The sequence below is a fragment of the Patella vulgata genome, chromosome 4 (assembly GCF_932274485.2).
Source record: "Patella vulgata chromosome 4, xgPatVulg1.2, whole genome shotgun sequence".
Lineage (NCBI taxonomy): Eukaryota > Metazoa > Mollusca > Gastropoda > Patellidae > Patella > Patella vulgata.
The window spans coordinates 66552947-66567055 of record NC_065882.2 but is presented as its reverse complement, the minus strand read 5'-3'; the positions used below and the strand labels follow the sequence as shown (position 1 = coordinate 66567055).

The 14109-nt window shown below is 33.4% G+C and overlaps 1 protein-coding gene across 2 annotated transcripts in view; it reads right to left on the bottom strand.

Moving 5' to 3' along the window:
- Positions 1 to 650: 650 nt before the first annotated feature.
- The window catches only part of LOC126817745 (photoreceptor-specific nuclear receptor), a 29167-nt gene continuing 15708 nt past the window's right edge, over positions 651 to 14109 (bottom strand). The window contains exons 2-8 of one of the 2 annotated variants that reach the window (XM_050544884.1): positions 10412 to 10688; positions 8046 to 8149; positions 5591 to 5806; positions 4843 to 5036; positions 3749 to 3989; positions 3345 to 3450; positions 651 to 2195 (exon numbers count right to left, since the gene is read on the bottom strand). In XM_050544884.1, the coding sequence (XP_050400841.1) occupies positions 2063 to 2195; positions 3345 to 3450; positions 3749 to 3989; positions 4843 to 5036; positions 5591 to 5806; positions 8046 to 8149; positions 10412 to 10688 (1271 nt within the window). In that variant the 3' untranslated portion in view covers positions 651 to 2062. The remainder of the gene's footprint in view (positions 2196 to 3344; positions 3451 to 3748; positions 3990 to 4842; positions 5037 to 5590; positions 5807 to 8045; positions 8150 to 10411; positions 10689 to 14109) is intronic. The other variant, XM_050544885.1, reaches the window with a different exon arrangement.

Genomic DNA, 14109 nt, shown 5'->3' with positions numbered 1-14109 from the left:
GATCTTTTAATCGTGGTTGAGAGTTGGGTCGGTATCCCAGTGTTCGCTATGGAATATTATGAATCTCTGAGACAGTGGCGGGCTGGATCTGAAAATATTGGTTGCCAGGAGACAAAGGGGGGCCACCCACTAATACAATTCTGTCATTTAATTTTTAATGTAAGTGGAAACAAAACGATGTAATTAGAATTTTCATGCTAATAATTTTTATCTAATATTTATATATATTTTTGATAATTTATATTCTAAATATATTGTCTAATGTCTAAGGGGCCCACTTGCCATTGGGCAAGCTGACAACCTTAATAGTCCGCCACTGCATTTACTTATCCTATCATTCTGCTGTGATGGAAGCAAACCTTCTGGTTACCGGGTTTAGTGTTGGTTTAGCATAAGGAGGAAGCACATTAAAGTCTAAATGTGCTAAACAGACTAACTGAAGTTATAATCCGTTCGAAATTTAAATAAACAACGGCATCGCAGAATAGGGCACTGTGTAAAAGATTTACCCTGCTTGACTCCCAAAAAGTATCATAATATCTGGGTCGAATCAACCGTAACTTTCGGGTTGGAATTTGGGTTTTGTCTGATAATTTCACAAGAAATGTATTAAATCAACACAAATATAAACAATAAAGTATATATTTTAATTGCACGCGGTATTTTACATGTTCAAGTTTGTTTGTTGTTTTTTTAAAAATGTACATAAATATGTTTAAACATGAGATGTGAAAACAGCCTTTAGTAAATTGGCCATATTTTAAATCGTGCGTAAATGATAGCTAGATCATGTTCGCAGGTTGTGTGTCTCTGACGTTCAGAATGATTTTAAATCACACGAGTAGATTAGATAAAAAAAAAAAATAGTAATTGAAGACCACAAGGAAAATTAATGACGCTATTTTGAGTAATATTTCGCCAAGTCACCGTCAATTTTGAATCTTCTTGAAATAACTGCAGAGGTTATGAGGACGAAATCGGTCAGGTTTTAGAATATGTCCGCTGCTCACCTTAGCCATATTGACAATGAACTCTCAACATGAGGTAGCCTACTTCAGATAAAGTATAGCCTTAAAATAGATTCGTGGGCAGTTCTTGTAGCACTCCAAGAAATCAAGATCGCATTTTCACAGTTTCTTAAACTAAGTATAATACAATGAATAAATAAATAATATATTGGCGTAAAAGTGTAATAAATTGGATAATATTTACAAAATGTTCAGTTTATATACAGATTAGATATTTACAGTATAAGTATAATGTTAAAATTTAGTAAGACTAAGGCCATACTAACCCTCGCAATCACTTCTTAATAGTGTTTGCGCTTTATTAGATTTAGTGTCGTTATTGTATTGTATACTTTCTTTGATTAGCTCAGACCATCACCAGATAACCGGCAAACGTTTTGGCTCATGAATACAAGGCAGCTCAATTCGCCGTTGCCCTTTGCAAGATGACTACCCGTTGTGGGTCGAGAAGAGGTCTGAAATGTTCAAAATCACCCTACCAGTGGCCACAATACACAGTCAGTCTAACGGAATAATTCGGCAAAATTAAACAACAGCAGTTGCACTAGAAACATGAGAAACAGGGTGAAATCAGTTTGATCGATACATGGCCATCACAGTTGTAAAATAATCAACTATATGCTGCTGTCTTAGACAAATTATAAATAAGATTGAAAGCAACAGAGAAATCGCAGCCAAATGAATGTTAATAAAATAAACATAGGCAATACAAATCCCTAAAACTTTAGAACCCCATTGCACAAAGACTATTCCCCATGCCAAACAATTGGACATTTATTATTCAAATATAAATATAACGTTACATGACGTGTTCCTGACAGTAAGGTTTAAACAAAATTTAAACCTGATGTATGATCTGATAATTAATGAAAAGAATTAAATAATTTATTTACAATATTGGAATGCCAGAGTATTATATAATAACCGTTGAATGTATATGTATAATTTATTCTATTTACAACTATATATATATATCTTTACACTGTTTATTGCACAATTTATTTTCAGTTTTATATCAGTTTCTTTTGAAGCGACTAACTTTTAAACATATCACATAACAACTTTTCCATAGGCATGTTTCCAATTGTTCTACCAAAGAAGAGTCGCTCAATTCGGTCAAATGGAATATATCGTAAAGCAGGAAGTGTGAGTAATAATCTACCAAATCTGAAACGAGAAACATTATAATTTATAAATGTATACATTGTCGTATTGAAGTAAGTAAACGTGTCCTAAGGGTGATTTGTTCGAGGCAGTGTATTCTTTACGTAACACCCAATCTGATTAAAATACAGATCTATATTTCGTTTCGTTTATTTTATACTTTCGATGGCCTACACTACATGAAGATCTGACCAGTTGTACTGGGATATTGCGTCAGGGGTCAGACGAGCGGCTTTTGACCCTGTAGAGTCAGACATTGATTAATCAATCAGCGTTGACGTTTCTAGGAGTTCACCCACAGTTCCGAGCAGAGCACGCTAAGAACTTTCCTTAACAGACCGTTTCATTGGCTAATTCCTCAACTAGAACGCCTGTTATCTAACAACTCTTCCAGATTCTAGTGTAGTAAAGACAAGTAAAACGAAATTTTGAAATATAAAAAAACGAAACGAAATAGGGTCTGTGTTTTAATCAGATTGTGTAACACCTGGTAACATTTTCCGTTATTTTCGAAGTTCACGGTTTAAGTGTACAACTTTGTAGTAGAAGGCGGCCTCTTCAGTAACATTTTAAGAATATTTGATTTGTATTAAGTTGTATTTTGCTGGGTAGCACAAACCCTAAGTATGCTACTGCAAGGTGTACTTATTTATGTTAATATTAATAACATTTCTAGTTATTTTTATAAAGCGCAGTAATCACTCTCATGTTAATATTAATAACATTTCTAGTTATTTTTTTAAAGCGCAGTAATCACTCTCATTAAGAACATACATGTATATCACATTGAATGATATCATATTCCAGATAAACTTAGACTCGACATCCACTGACTGCGTAGTTTTTCATGAATGTTCGTTACGCCAGAAACGTCTAAAAGTTTGTACGTCCCAGATAGCTAGTTAACTAGTGTATGTCTGGCTTGGAAGATTGTCTTCTAAGTTTGCATATAATATAACCTGAACTGTATCAATCAAATAAAGGGTTCGCTTCGTTTTACTCAGTTCCTATCGGCTAGCTCTACAAACTGTCTGCGGCATATCTTTAAAGTAGAATACTGTCTGAAACTAGGTGCTGACGGTCAAAAACTAATTTTAGATGCTTACATGCTGTCCGCCTTAACATTTTCTTAACTTTAATTAAAATATGTACCTGAATGGTCTTGTGGGGTGCTGTGCCCGAATATGTTGACCAAGCATCACTTGTGCTTGATCCTGTAAATTTTCAACTTGCTGTGGGTCCTTTAAACCTCGTGTTTCTGTGAATTATAAATACATGGTATTACAGATCAAATGTGTAAGAAGGTTTGCTGGTAACCTTTCTAAGATCGTATCCGCCGTTATCATGACACCTTCACAACCTTGATATAGCACATTATATAGAAACACTAAACATTCTTAATGTGTTGTTGGCCAATGTTGTAAATCATATTAGCAAAATATCACATCTCCCTCCGACTTTGCGTTCTCCAATTCGAATAAAGATATTTGATATTTTAAGGTGTTAAATCGATAAAGCGATGTTTTATTAAATATGCAGAACTACAATTTATTTACCTGGCTTAAATAAAACAATGGCTTTAAGACAGGCAAATTCTGCTGGATCAACGCAGATAGCCTTGAATCTGTTCATCACTTCTTGTAAGATACGCATGTCACTGTATGGTGAGACCTTGCCTGTCTGTCCTGTGTGCGCATGTTCGGGAAGTATAAAAAGTGGACACGCTTCCATTGGCATCGACCATTGAATAGCACACAATAGAAATAATTCACTCCACGCTTCTTCCAATAATATTACCTGAAACAGTTAATTAAATTCCTATTAGAGAATATTGTTGAAAATGGTGTGACTTGGCATTGGTATATAGTTCATAAAACGGTTTTGCGTTCCACTGTTTTGCGACATTTGATTTGCCATGCTCGGTCATTTTTTTATACGACGTCCTCAAACATTATGAATATTTCAACGAATAATGATTCATCCATTATTACAATGTTTAAACATCCTTTCGTTACGCATGCGTTCTACAATCGCAGCAGTAACAAACATTAAGCGTTAATTAATAAATATTTCAAGCCCCCGAACAAACCTACATCGATACAAAGCAACAAATGCTAAAGAGCAAAATATTTCAAGTTAGGAAATATATTTTTCGAGTTCAAAGAAAATATATTTGTTTGTGAACAAATCAATCTCATTAAAACACAGATCCTATTTCGTTTCGCTTTTTATAGTTCCAAATTTCGATTTACTTGTCTTTAATACACTAGGATCTGGAAGATTTGTTATATAACCCGTGTTCTGCTTGATGCGAGGTATTAGCCAATGAAACGATCTGTTGCAGCGAGTTCTTGGCGTGCAGTGCACGGAACTGTGGGTATCCTACTAGAAACATCAACGCTGATTGGTTGATCAAATGTCTGACGTCATAGGGTCAAAAGTCGCTCTTATAACCCCTGACGTGACTCACACAGCAACTGGTCAAATCTTCATGTAGTAGAGGCCATCAAAAGTATAAAAAAACGAAACGAAATAAAGATCTGTATTTTAATCAGATTGTGAACAAATGAACTAACATGTTATAATTTTCATAAACAAATATATAATGAGCAAAATGTAAAGTTCATAAACAATATTTCAACATAATTACCTGATCTCTGAAAGGTAAATTGGAAAATGAAGGTAAATTTTTCGACCATTTGACAGCCATGAAAAGAAGACGTGCAGAACATTCATAGATAGTTTCTTGTCCAGCGGGGAACATAATAGGTTCGGGATAAACTGCTGTATGTGGTCGTGGTCTCTCTTGTTCAACACTAGTCACATCTATGTTCTCATCCAGTCCTGTAATAAACAATTATCATAAATATTAGACAAAGTCCCAAGTCACAAATTTGGGCAGGTAATGTAACATCTATTAGCTATGTGAATTTCTCAAATAGCTTTGTATCATATGTATTTTAATGCTATATTAAACAGCATCATCCGTTACAATCGCTGGCTAACATGATAATCTGTGTTAGATTAATTGGGTAGCAATACTATTTATTATATTTATATGTTACAACAACCGTTGTAATCAATTAGTAAATAAATGAATAAACTGGAGTGGAGCATACCGTGGATACCTGCGTGTGGAGTGATGGGGTTAGCTACCGTTTATCCTTTTGATATTTTACAACGAGTCGGGTTCCCAAACGGCGACATTGCTCTTTATTCATTTTTAAACATCAAATATCACTGGATTCGTTTCACTACTAACGTATTCGCAGAGTCCTGACTTTTTCTGACATTCGAACCATTCGACAAACGTTTTCAGTTTGCCTCGTATAAATCATTACGAAGGAATGTAGAAGTGCCCGAAGACCAAATCAAAGGTATAAAAATAAGTGTCTTACCCGTATCATCGGGCTCTAGCTTGGCGTTGGTTTCAGCTGTCATTAGGCTGGCCATAAATCTGTGGGTGGCACCAGGACTAAAGGCGGGATGGGTGGCTGATACGGTGGCACTGTTTACAGACATCGGGTGTTCTAGTTCTCGTTCTATCTGATCTTCTCTGACTTGGGCCGTGTTCCTCGGTTGTCTCTCATTCTGTACAGCTGAAGACACGATAACTACAAAAATTAGTTTATGACAATACAACGCCGGTATTACTTACTATGCTACCTCTGAAAAACTAAATAATGAAGATTAAGAATTCACTATCAGATATGTCACACCCTTGTAAATAAATAAACAAAATCAAGCAAAATCTATGACAATTAGCAGTATATAAATTTAAAACCTTTAGGGGACGAATTCGACAAATTCAGGGCAACAACTGGGTTTACAACATCACAACTGGAAAGTGATACCAGGTGTTCGCGAATGTAATGTAATTGTTTATGTCTTTTGGTTGTATCAGTTGGGGTACAGAATCTCTTAATAATCGACATCGCATCCAGTGAAATGCTCATAATGAAAAAACTGAAACATATTTGGGAGAAACCGAATGTTGGAAAAAGACTCTTGATAACCGTTGTTCGCTCTTGAATTTTATTGGAACAGTAGATGGGTATATAGTATTCGCATTGATTATAAAGCACGGCCATATTTCACTGTATATAATTATATAGTTGTTGTCTTAACTTGGTGATTTTTCATAGTTTGATCTTACGTTGCGTTTAAACTCGTGTTAATTCGGGGTCACGGCGGCTAAGTGGGTCAGACGCTGGCTTGCTAGCCAGGAGGTCGGGTATTCGATCGCTGAATTGACCAAGAAAGTTCATTCAGATTTTCCGGCGTGGTTCCCCCTTGTCAGTGATTCAGGACGAAAAACCGAGGTCCCGTATACAAATTGGCGTGCACGTAAAATATCCCTTGACAGTTGGAATTTAAAATAAGAGTAGGCCTTAGTGTGGCTGTCCGGGCAAAATTTCCCTCATAGCACACTGTATGGTGTATGCCCGTCTTCATTAGCCCAGTTGGACATTAAATCCCATTTCATTTCATGTTAATTCGATTTAAAATTCAAAAGCGATTGTTGAACTCTAACATTTGTTATATGCAGTTGTATCTACACGAGTAAAAACATAGACTTCAACAAAATTGACACCCTTTTAATCGAAAATAACTAATGTACTTATAAACCCAATACACGTTATTCAGACGTTATATAGTACATTGTCTGACTCTACAGGATTATCAATAATCCATATTTTAAGGGAAAAGCCAACTAACGTCTAAAGCTAAAACAATAAAAGTGTTAAATGTGTTTTGAATATTGGTAAAAAATGTTGACTTTGATAGTGGTGTTTATATTATCAATAACAGGTGAACCAAACAACGCGTCATATTATGTGGAAAGTTGAATATTGGTGTAAAAAGACAATTTGCTGTAAACGACAATATAAATGCCTCTCGATGCGCATTGTATCGGGGCTATGTCTGCTATGTAAAATATACATTAGCCCAAAGTTGTGTAAAACTGATTAATTTTAATTGACTATTTTGAAATGATTAGTTTTAATGAGTTAACTATAATCAGAGTATTCAATATTTTCGTCTTGTAGGCGATATCACTTCAAGAGAAGCAGCCGTTAAATAAAGCTTTTTAACACACACACAGAACTATCGTTATTCCCTATAACGGAGTTAAAATATTAAGCTAGTATCCATGTAGTACGCCGAGACACATGACATCCAGTGTGTGTTTAAATGAGATTAGAGCAAAAATAGTTTCTTAAACTGCAGTCTTAAAACGATGCCAGAAAAACTGCACTGTGGCATTTGTTTTGCTGTTCTTTCGTTACATGTATTGATGTTGTATATCACATATGAAATACTAGTCAATGTAAATATTGTGGGGATTAACACCTGTCTATTCGTATATAACATAGACTTTATAATATCAATAATACCATTATTATACTGATTTCATCGATGCTTTTCATCCGTGATACAAATACATTTCTAGATATGGAGCAGATATAAATACACGTATGTCTGTTTTCACTCTCACGCCTCCATTTTCAGCATTTGCATTTTACTTAATGATGAAGAAACAAATAAACCAGCCCTGTTGGGGGTTTTTTGGACACATAACAAACATGTTAATAGTTGTAGGCGAGTTGTTAAAAATGTATAAATATTGTAATAACCCCATTGTCTCCAAATAAGCGAATACTATATACCATAACAATGTCAAATAAATGCCTTTGTTCGCACTACCCAATTTGATGTATTTGATTTAAACATCAGTGAGGTTGCAAATTTTGTAGAAATAAACCACTTACTTTCTTACGTATACCACTTTAAGTGGTATAATTTGAATTCTAAAGACAATGATATATAAATATATACGTATACACTTACCATCTTTGTTCATGCCCAATGTAATACATTTCTTCAGGCGACAGGCTTGACACTGATTTCTGTGTGCTTTATCAACATTACACATCCCTGTTCCAGCTTGACATCTAAATTAGAACAATAATAGCCTTATGAATTCTGATGTTTCTTAATAAATATATATGACTGCTTATATTTATATCTAAATCTCTCACTGTATAAAATAGGTATATTTGGAAATAAAATACTTATATTTCTAAATAACTGACAGCATAAATGACTTATATTTCTAAATATCTGACAGCATAAATGACTTATATTTCTAAATCTCTGACCGCATAAATGACTTATATTTCTAAATCTCTGACCGCATAAATGACTTATATTTCTAAATCTCTGACCGCATAAAAAACTTATATTTCTAAATCTCTGACCGCATAAATTACTTATATTTCTAAATCTCTGACCGCATAAATTACTTATATTTCTAAATCTGTAACCGTATAAATATCTGACCGCATGAATAAACATACGATTACTTCTATTTCTAAATAAATAAACATACATGTAATATCTATGCTGAATTATATAGTTTCATTATTGATTTTCATTTTATTTTTGGTACGTGTATGTGGCTTGGGGAAAATATTCATTTGTATTCTACCAAAGTGGTTTGCTTTTCTATATTATAAGCTTTATGATCTATAACACTAGACCACTAAGGGACACGTGCCCAATTACTTGACAATGTCAGAAGTTACAAAAGGTAATTTGATCAATATCCCGCTAAAAGAATTCTAAAACATTCGTATCCCTCTAAAATACTTCTTAAATATGGATAATCTTAAGGGGACAGTCCCGGGTGTATATTAGAGAATAAAACTAGTTAATTCTGTATGAAAGACTATCTTAATCGGTGATAAGATATGAAGCTATGTGGGGGTATTTACACTCTATTGTTATTTATACTTTTATTAATTATCAATGTATATTATTTATATTTGTATACATGCTTTGACAACAGCAAACTTTTTGCTCCGCCTGTAATAAAGTTCAGTTCAGTTTATGTTATATATAATTTTACAAAATGAATAAACTGTTTATTTCCAGGAGGGTTCAAAATTCCAAGTGTCTGGATAACTTACGTAAGTTTTAATGGCGAATGTTTGCGCGATTACAAAGTCACTGCAATACATAATTCCATTAAGCGAATCAAGAAAATAAATTTTGACTTGAAACTTCCAGACAAGCTAATTGGACTATTTCTATATATTTGACATTTGAGTTCCATACCTCGGTTCTTATTATAAATGAAATCTCCATGAAATCTGGGACCTTTCCGTTAAATTTTGATGACACACACAGATTAAATTAGTGTGTGGTCTTTCTCGATCTCAGCCCACTCTCCTGTCGTCTTTATTCTTCAAAAATTGAAGAGCTCTTTTAATCCCCCCGATCGCCATTGTTCGCCATTTTGAAAAGCGTGTTTACTAAACAGCGTAGATAATACTACTATTGTGTTTATGCTTTGCTCTAACTCTTCAACATTTATTGCCACTTTTTTACGAATTGTAAACACACAAGATTAACCACGAAAAAGCAAATATTAAAAAATAGACTTCATTGACGAAAGAAATTGAAACTGTTTGACTGAACTAATACAACTTCGTCAAGGTTTTCATGTTCTGAGAAAATTTATTCATAGTGTACAACGTTCAAACACGGATAGTGTATGTATAGCATTATAGAAAAAAACATCGGAGATAACTCATTTCAATCGAAAAACATCTCAATGATTTCTAAATTATTTTATCTTAAACTCACTTAAAATCAAAACTCTTCGAAACTCTGAGAATATTAAAATGTCATAAAAGCCCATAAGGTTCAAATCCATCACCGATGATTATAAGAAGATTTTGCTAAATGACAACAAGAAAATGAAGAACTTGTTTAAACCAAATTTCTTTTTTTATATCTATAATTCAAACTCCGCCATTATCAACAGAAATGTGTAATTAAACACAAGCCTATTCTTTTTATACCACAAATATATCTTATTAAATCGTTTCTTTAAAAAGAAAATGATGGAATATCGATTTACGAAAATAAAGTCAGTCGGCATTTTAGTGTTCCACACGGTAATGAAAAGATGTTACCGGATATAAATGCAAAAATCGAGCAACGCATAACACTTTAGGTTACAGTTCGAAACCCCAAATATCGACAGAAGTTCTCCACTAAAGGTTAGCAAATTTAAGAAAACAAATTTTCGAATTGTTTTTTAAAACAATAATTTGTTGAATTGTTTTAAAAACAGAACTTTTTGTGTTTATGGTATTTGTTAGTTGCTCAGTCTACAGTCATTCAGAATAAAATTTGTATATTTTTACCTGTAAATAAGCTTTCGTCTTACACTTCTTTTGAAGAATCCGCTGCATCCATTACAAGCCAAAATACCATAATGTTTACCACTGGATGTATCACCACATACTAAACAACTTAAACCAGGCATTCCCTTTCGGATAGGTCCAGTAGACGGTGATAAACTACGATATGATTCTGGTGATCCTATCCCCACATCTGTACCCAGTAGTGGAGGAGAGGGGGATTTACTAATAGAAATCGTCATCACGTGTGGGGAAGGTCTTGGTGACAGATCTTGGGGTTCTGAAAAAAGAAAAAAAAATAATGTTTTAATAAAATCTTTGTTTAAATCTGCATGTAAAATTTAGCATATCACATTGTATGCCATGAAACTCAACTTCATTTCACTCCACAACTTTAACTACCTGACTACTACTTGCGTTAAAATGTGTGAATTTACGTTATAGAATTCGAGGATCGCTTTGTAGTAAGATAATATAAAAACTGCTGTTTGTGGAAGAATTGTTTTAAAAACTTTCATCCATGCGAGTCTTTTATGTCACTGTTATCGCGTCCCTACCTATTGTTATTGCCTCAATATGTTAGGTTAGATTACTCTCAAGTAAAAGAATTATGTCAATGATTCACCTAAAACTTATAACTAACATAATATAGATATCTTAAATAAATAACTATGTAATTGACGCGACTTAACCTCAACAACAGTCATAGTATCGATACCATCTTTAACTTTTACTAAAGAAAACCCAATCAGAAAACCATAGGACAAACACAAGGACGAAAATAAGACAAACAGCAAGTAGGATAAGTGATCTATGGATAATGAATATAAGGACAGAACATGTTATTAAAAGACACATCAAATACTGGTCAATAAATTAAAAAACTTAAAAACGGGAAAATATTAACGAACTATCAAATCAAAGACCCGCCGTAATCATTTAGTATGATACATACTTGCAATTAGCATCAGTCTTATAATTATCAAGAAAGCTATAAATAAAGTGTCAAACAACATATTATTTTTTTTTAGTGCCAATGTATGTTCATGTGCAAACCAAAAAGGAAATAAGGTAATCGAATTCAGTTTGAATTATTCTTGTTAGAATTATTATCAGTAGTTAACTAAAATAGGTTTAATAAAGGAAAGCATTTTACTTGTGATGCTCTAAATAAAATACCAAATTAGAAAAATACTCGTAAGATGGTCGATTATTCAATTTCCACGAAGAAGTAACTTAGAAACGGACCCATTCTTAATAAATTTTTGGATATTTTTCTTATATTAAAATGCAATCTGAAAATACTAAAGACTACTGTAAATATTAATTCAATATTAATAGATCTGGGGTTTGAATGAATGAACGAAATAGGGTTTAAAGTCCTACTTTTCTGCACCAACCGGGATAATGAAGATCGACAAAGGGGTATGTCATTTTATACCGTATAAATCTTTTGATGTACTTTTTGACAGTTGGAAAATTAATTTCCGCAATAAAACATTCAGCAAAATATTTTTAATATTCATGGCATTTAATTACCAATCTACAACAGAATTAAAAACTAACACGAATCGCCATTGTAATGTTTTGTTGTTTTGCATGTGATCAGAATATGGAAGACATTTTCTTTCCTTAATAACCTTTCGTAATTAAACGACAACCTCTGCTCTTACACCTGCACTTTCACGTTTGCTGATGGAAAAATTAAATATTTATCACAAATCTTTGTCGCCGTTTAGATCTCTTAAACACAACCAAAAGGGATTTGTAAAAAGCGGAATGCAAATGCCAATGAAACGAAAGGAAAGGTTAACCGTATGTTGTCATGTGCTACGGTGGTTTTGGCGTTTTAATTTTGATAAAAGGAAAACATCATTTCCGCTGAACAAAATCATTGGTTAATCATATTGATCTCGTGAGCTCGTGAGCTTGTGGAAATCGCTCCATTGATCTTTTGAGATGTCGGAAGACAAAGAGAACTATATAAAAACATGAAATGTCAGGTAAATCTCAGGAGACGAAAAAGAAGAATAAAATAAATCACCCTGTTGGATTTTGAGCTTCGTTTCGTCTACCTAACACAAGACGTAAAATTAAAGAAATTAATTCGGGGTATTTATATCGATGTTTTTTTCATGAGTGAATCTAAATTGTGTTTTTACAAATTGCGTGTCTGGGTAGATTAATAATAGATTAATGGTACGATAAGAGACAATTATAAGACGGGAGAATCAGCTTGATCTGTGGTCTGAATACCAAATATCCTTTTACCAAAATAAAAATAAAAATCAATCTTCTCAGATTTTTTTTTCAATAAATGATTTAGCAGTATAAAATATACAATGAAGAATTAATATTTTTTTTATAAACGGCGTCAACACGCTATGGATAGGAAATTAACAGAATTGATCATTGTTATCAGACATTCTTCATTTGATATAACTTTTAATAGTCTTACGCGTGTGTGAAATTTAATTTTAGTTAATTAAAACCATAAATAATTAGTTTTATCACAATATACAATTTGTATAATATATATTGACAAAATCTAAAAGATAAATTTTATTTTAAATATTCACATCTAAAAATTCAAATATACAGATACATGTATGCAATTTAAAGTGGAGTTAAAGTTTTACCAAGAAAATATATGTAATTTATTTTTAATATGTGATAAATAAAATAACCTAGACCCGCTCACATAACGAACATCTAAGTACGGAATAAGATATGTTGTTTGATTCTTCGCTGAACTCCGGGAAAACCACTAAAATATTTGCACCACTCTTTTAAAACAGTTCAAGCGTCTATCATATCTATTGTCTGTAACGGATTGACCGATGTGTCTCAGATTTACATACAGACTTGTTGAACAGGCGATACGTTTCAAGTCAGTAGCTTGAAGCGTATATATGGTATTAGTGTCAGTGGCCTGTGGCACGAAGTAACAGTATATTGTCGCATACATAATATATTATGTCAACGCTTTGGCGATATAATATATTATGTCAACGCTTGGAACTAGGATGGAGGTGACTAGGCATGAACTTGCAACGATAGATTTAATTGGCGCTTTGATAACCAATGAATGCTTTGGAGACATATTTTGGCGGTATTTTCCATCATGGAATCGGTAAGTTTCGATTGTTTTTTTCTTTTCTGTTTTTTCTCTCTTTTCTGTGTCCTAACCCTAACCCTAACCCTAATCCGAAAGAAAAGTGCCCTTTTTTTAAATTCTGACATCACAGGTGCCCTTTTTCTGATAAGGATGCCCTCTTTTATTTACAGGGACACTTTCTATTGTTAAGGGGGTGGACCGGTCCCCATGGTCCAACCCCTGGATCCGCTCTGATGACGCGTACATTCCACTGAGTCTACAGGTCTAATATGCTAACACGCTTGGAGCGTCAACACAATATATTATGTCGCCCAAGCGTTGACATAATATATTATGTATGCGACAATATACTGTTACTTCGTGCCACAAGCCACTGACACTAATACCATATATACGCTTCAAGCTACTGACTTGAAACGTGCAGGGTGCATGTTGAAGGGCTTCATTCTAAGTCAAATCAAATTAGGTGTTTTTTTTTCCGACTGGTGAATATCTCCAAAGAGATGATTATATAATATTTATCGTTAAATTGTTTTATCTTATATTTTACAAATATTTAAAGTATTCCGGCTTATTTAAGAAA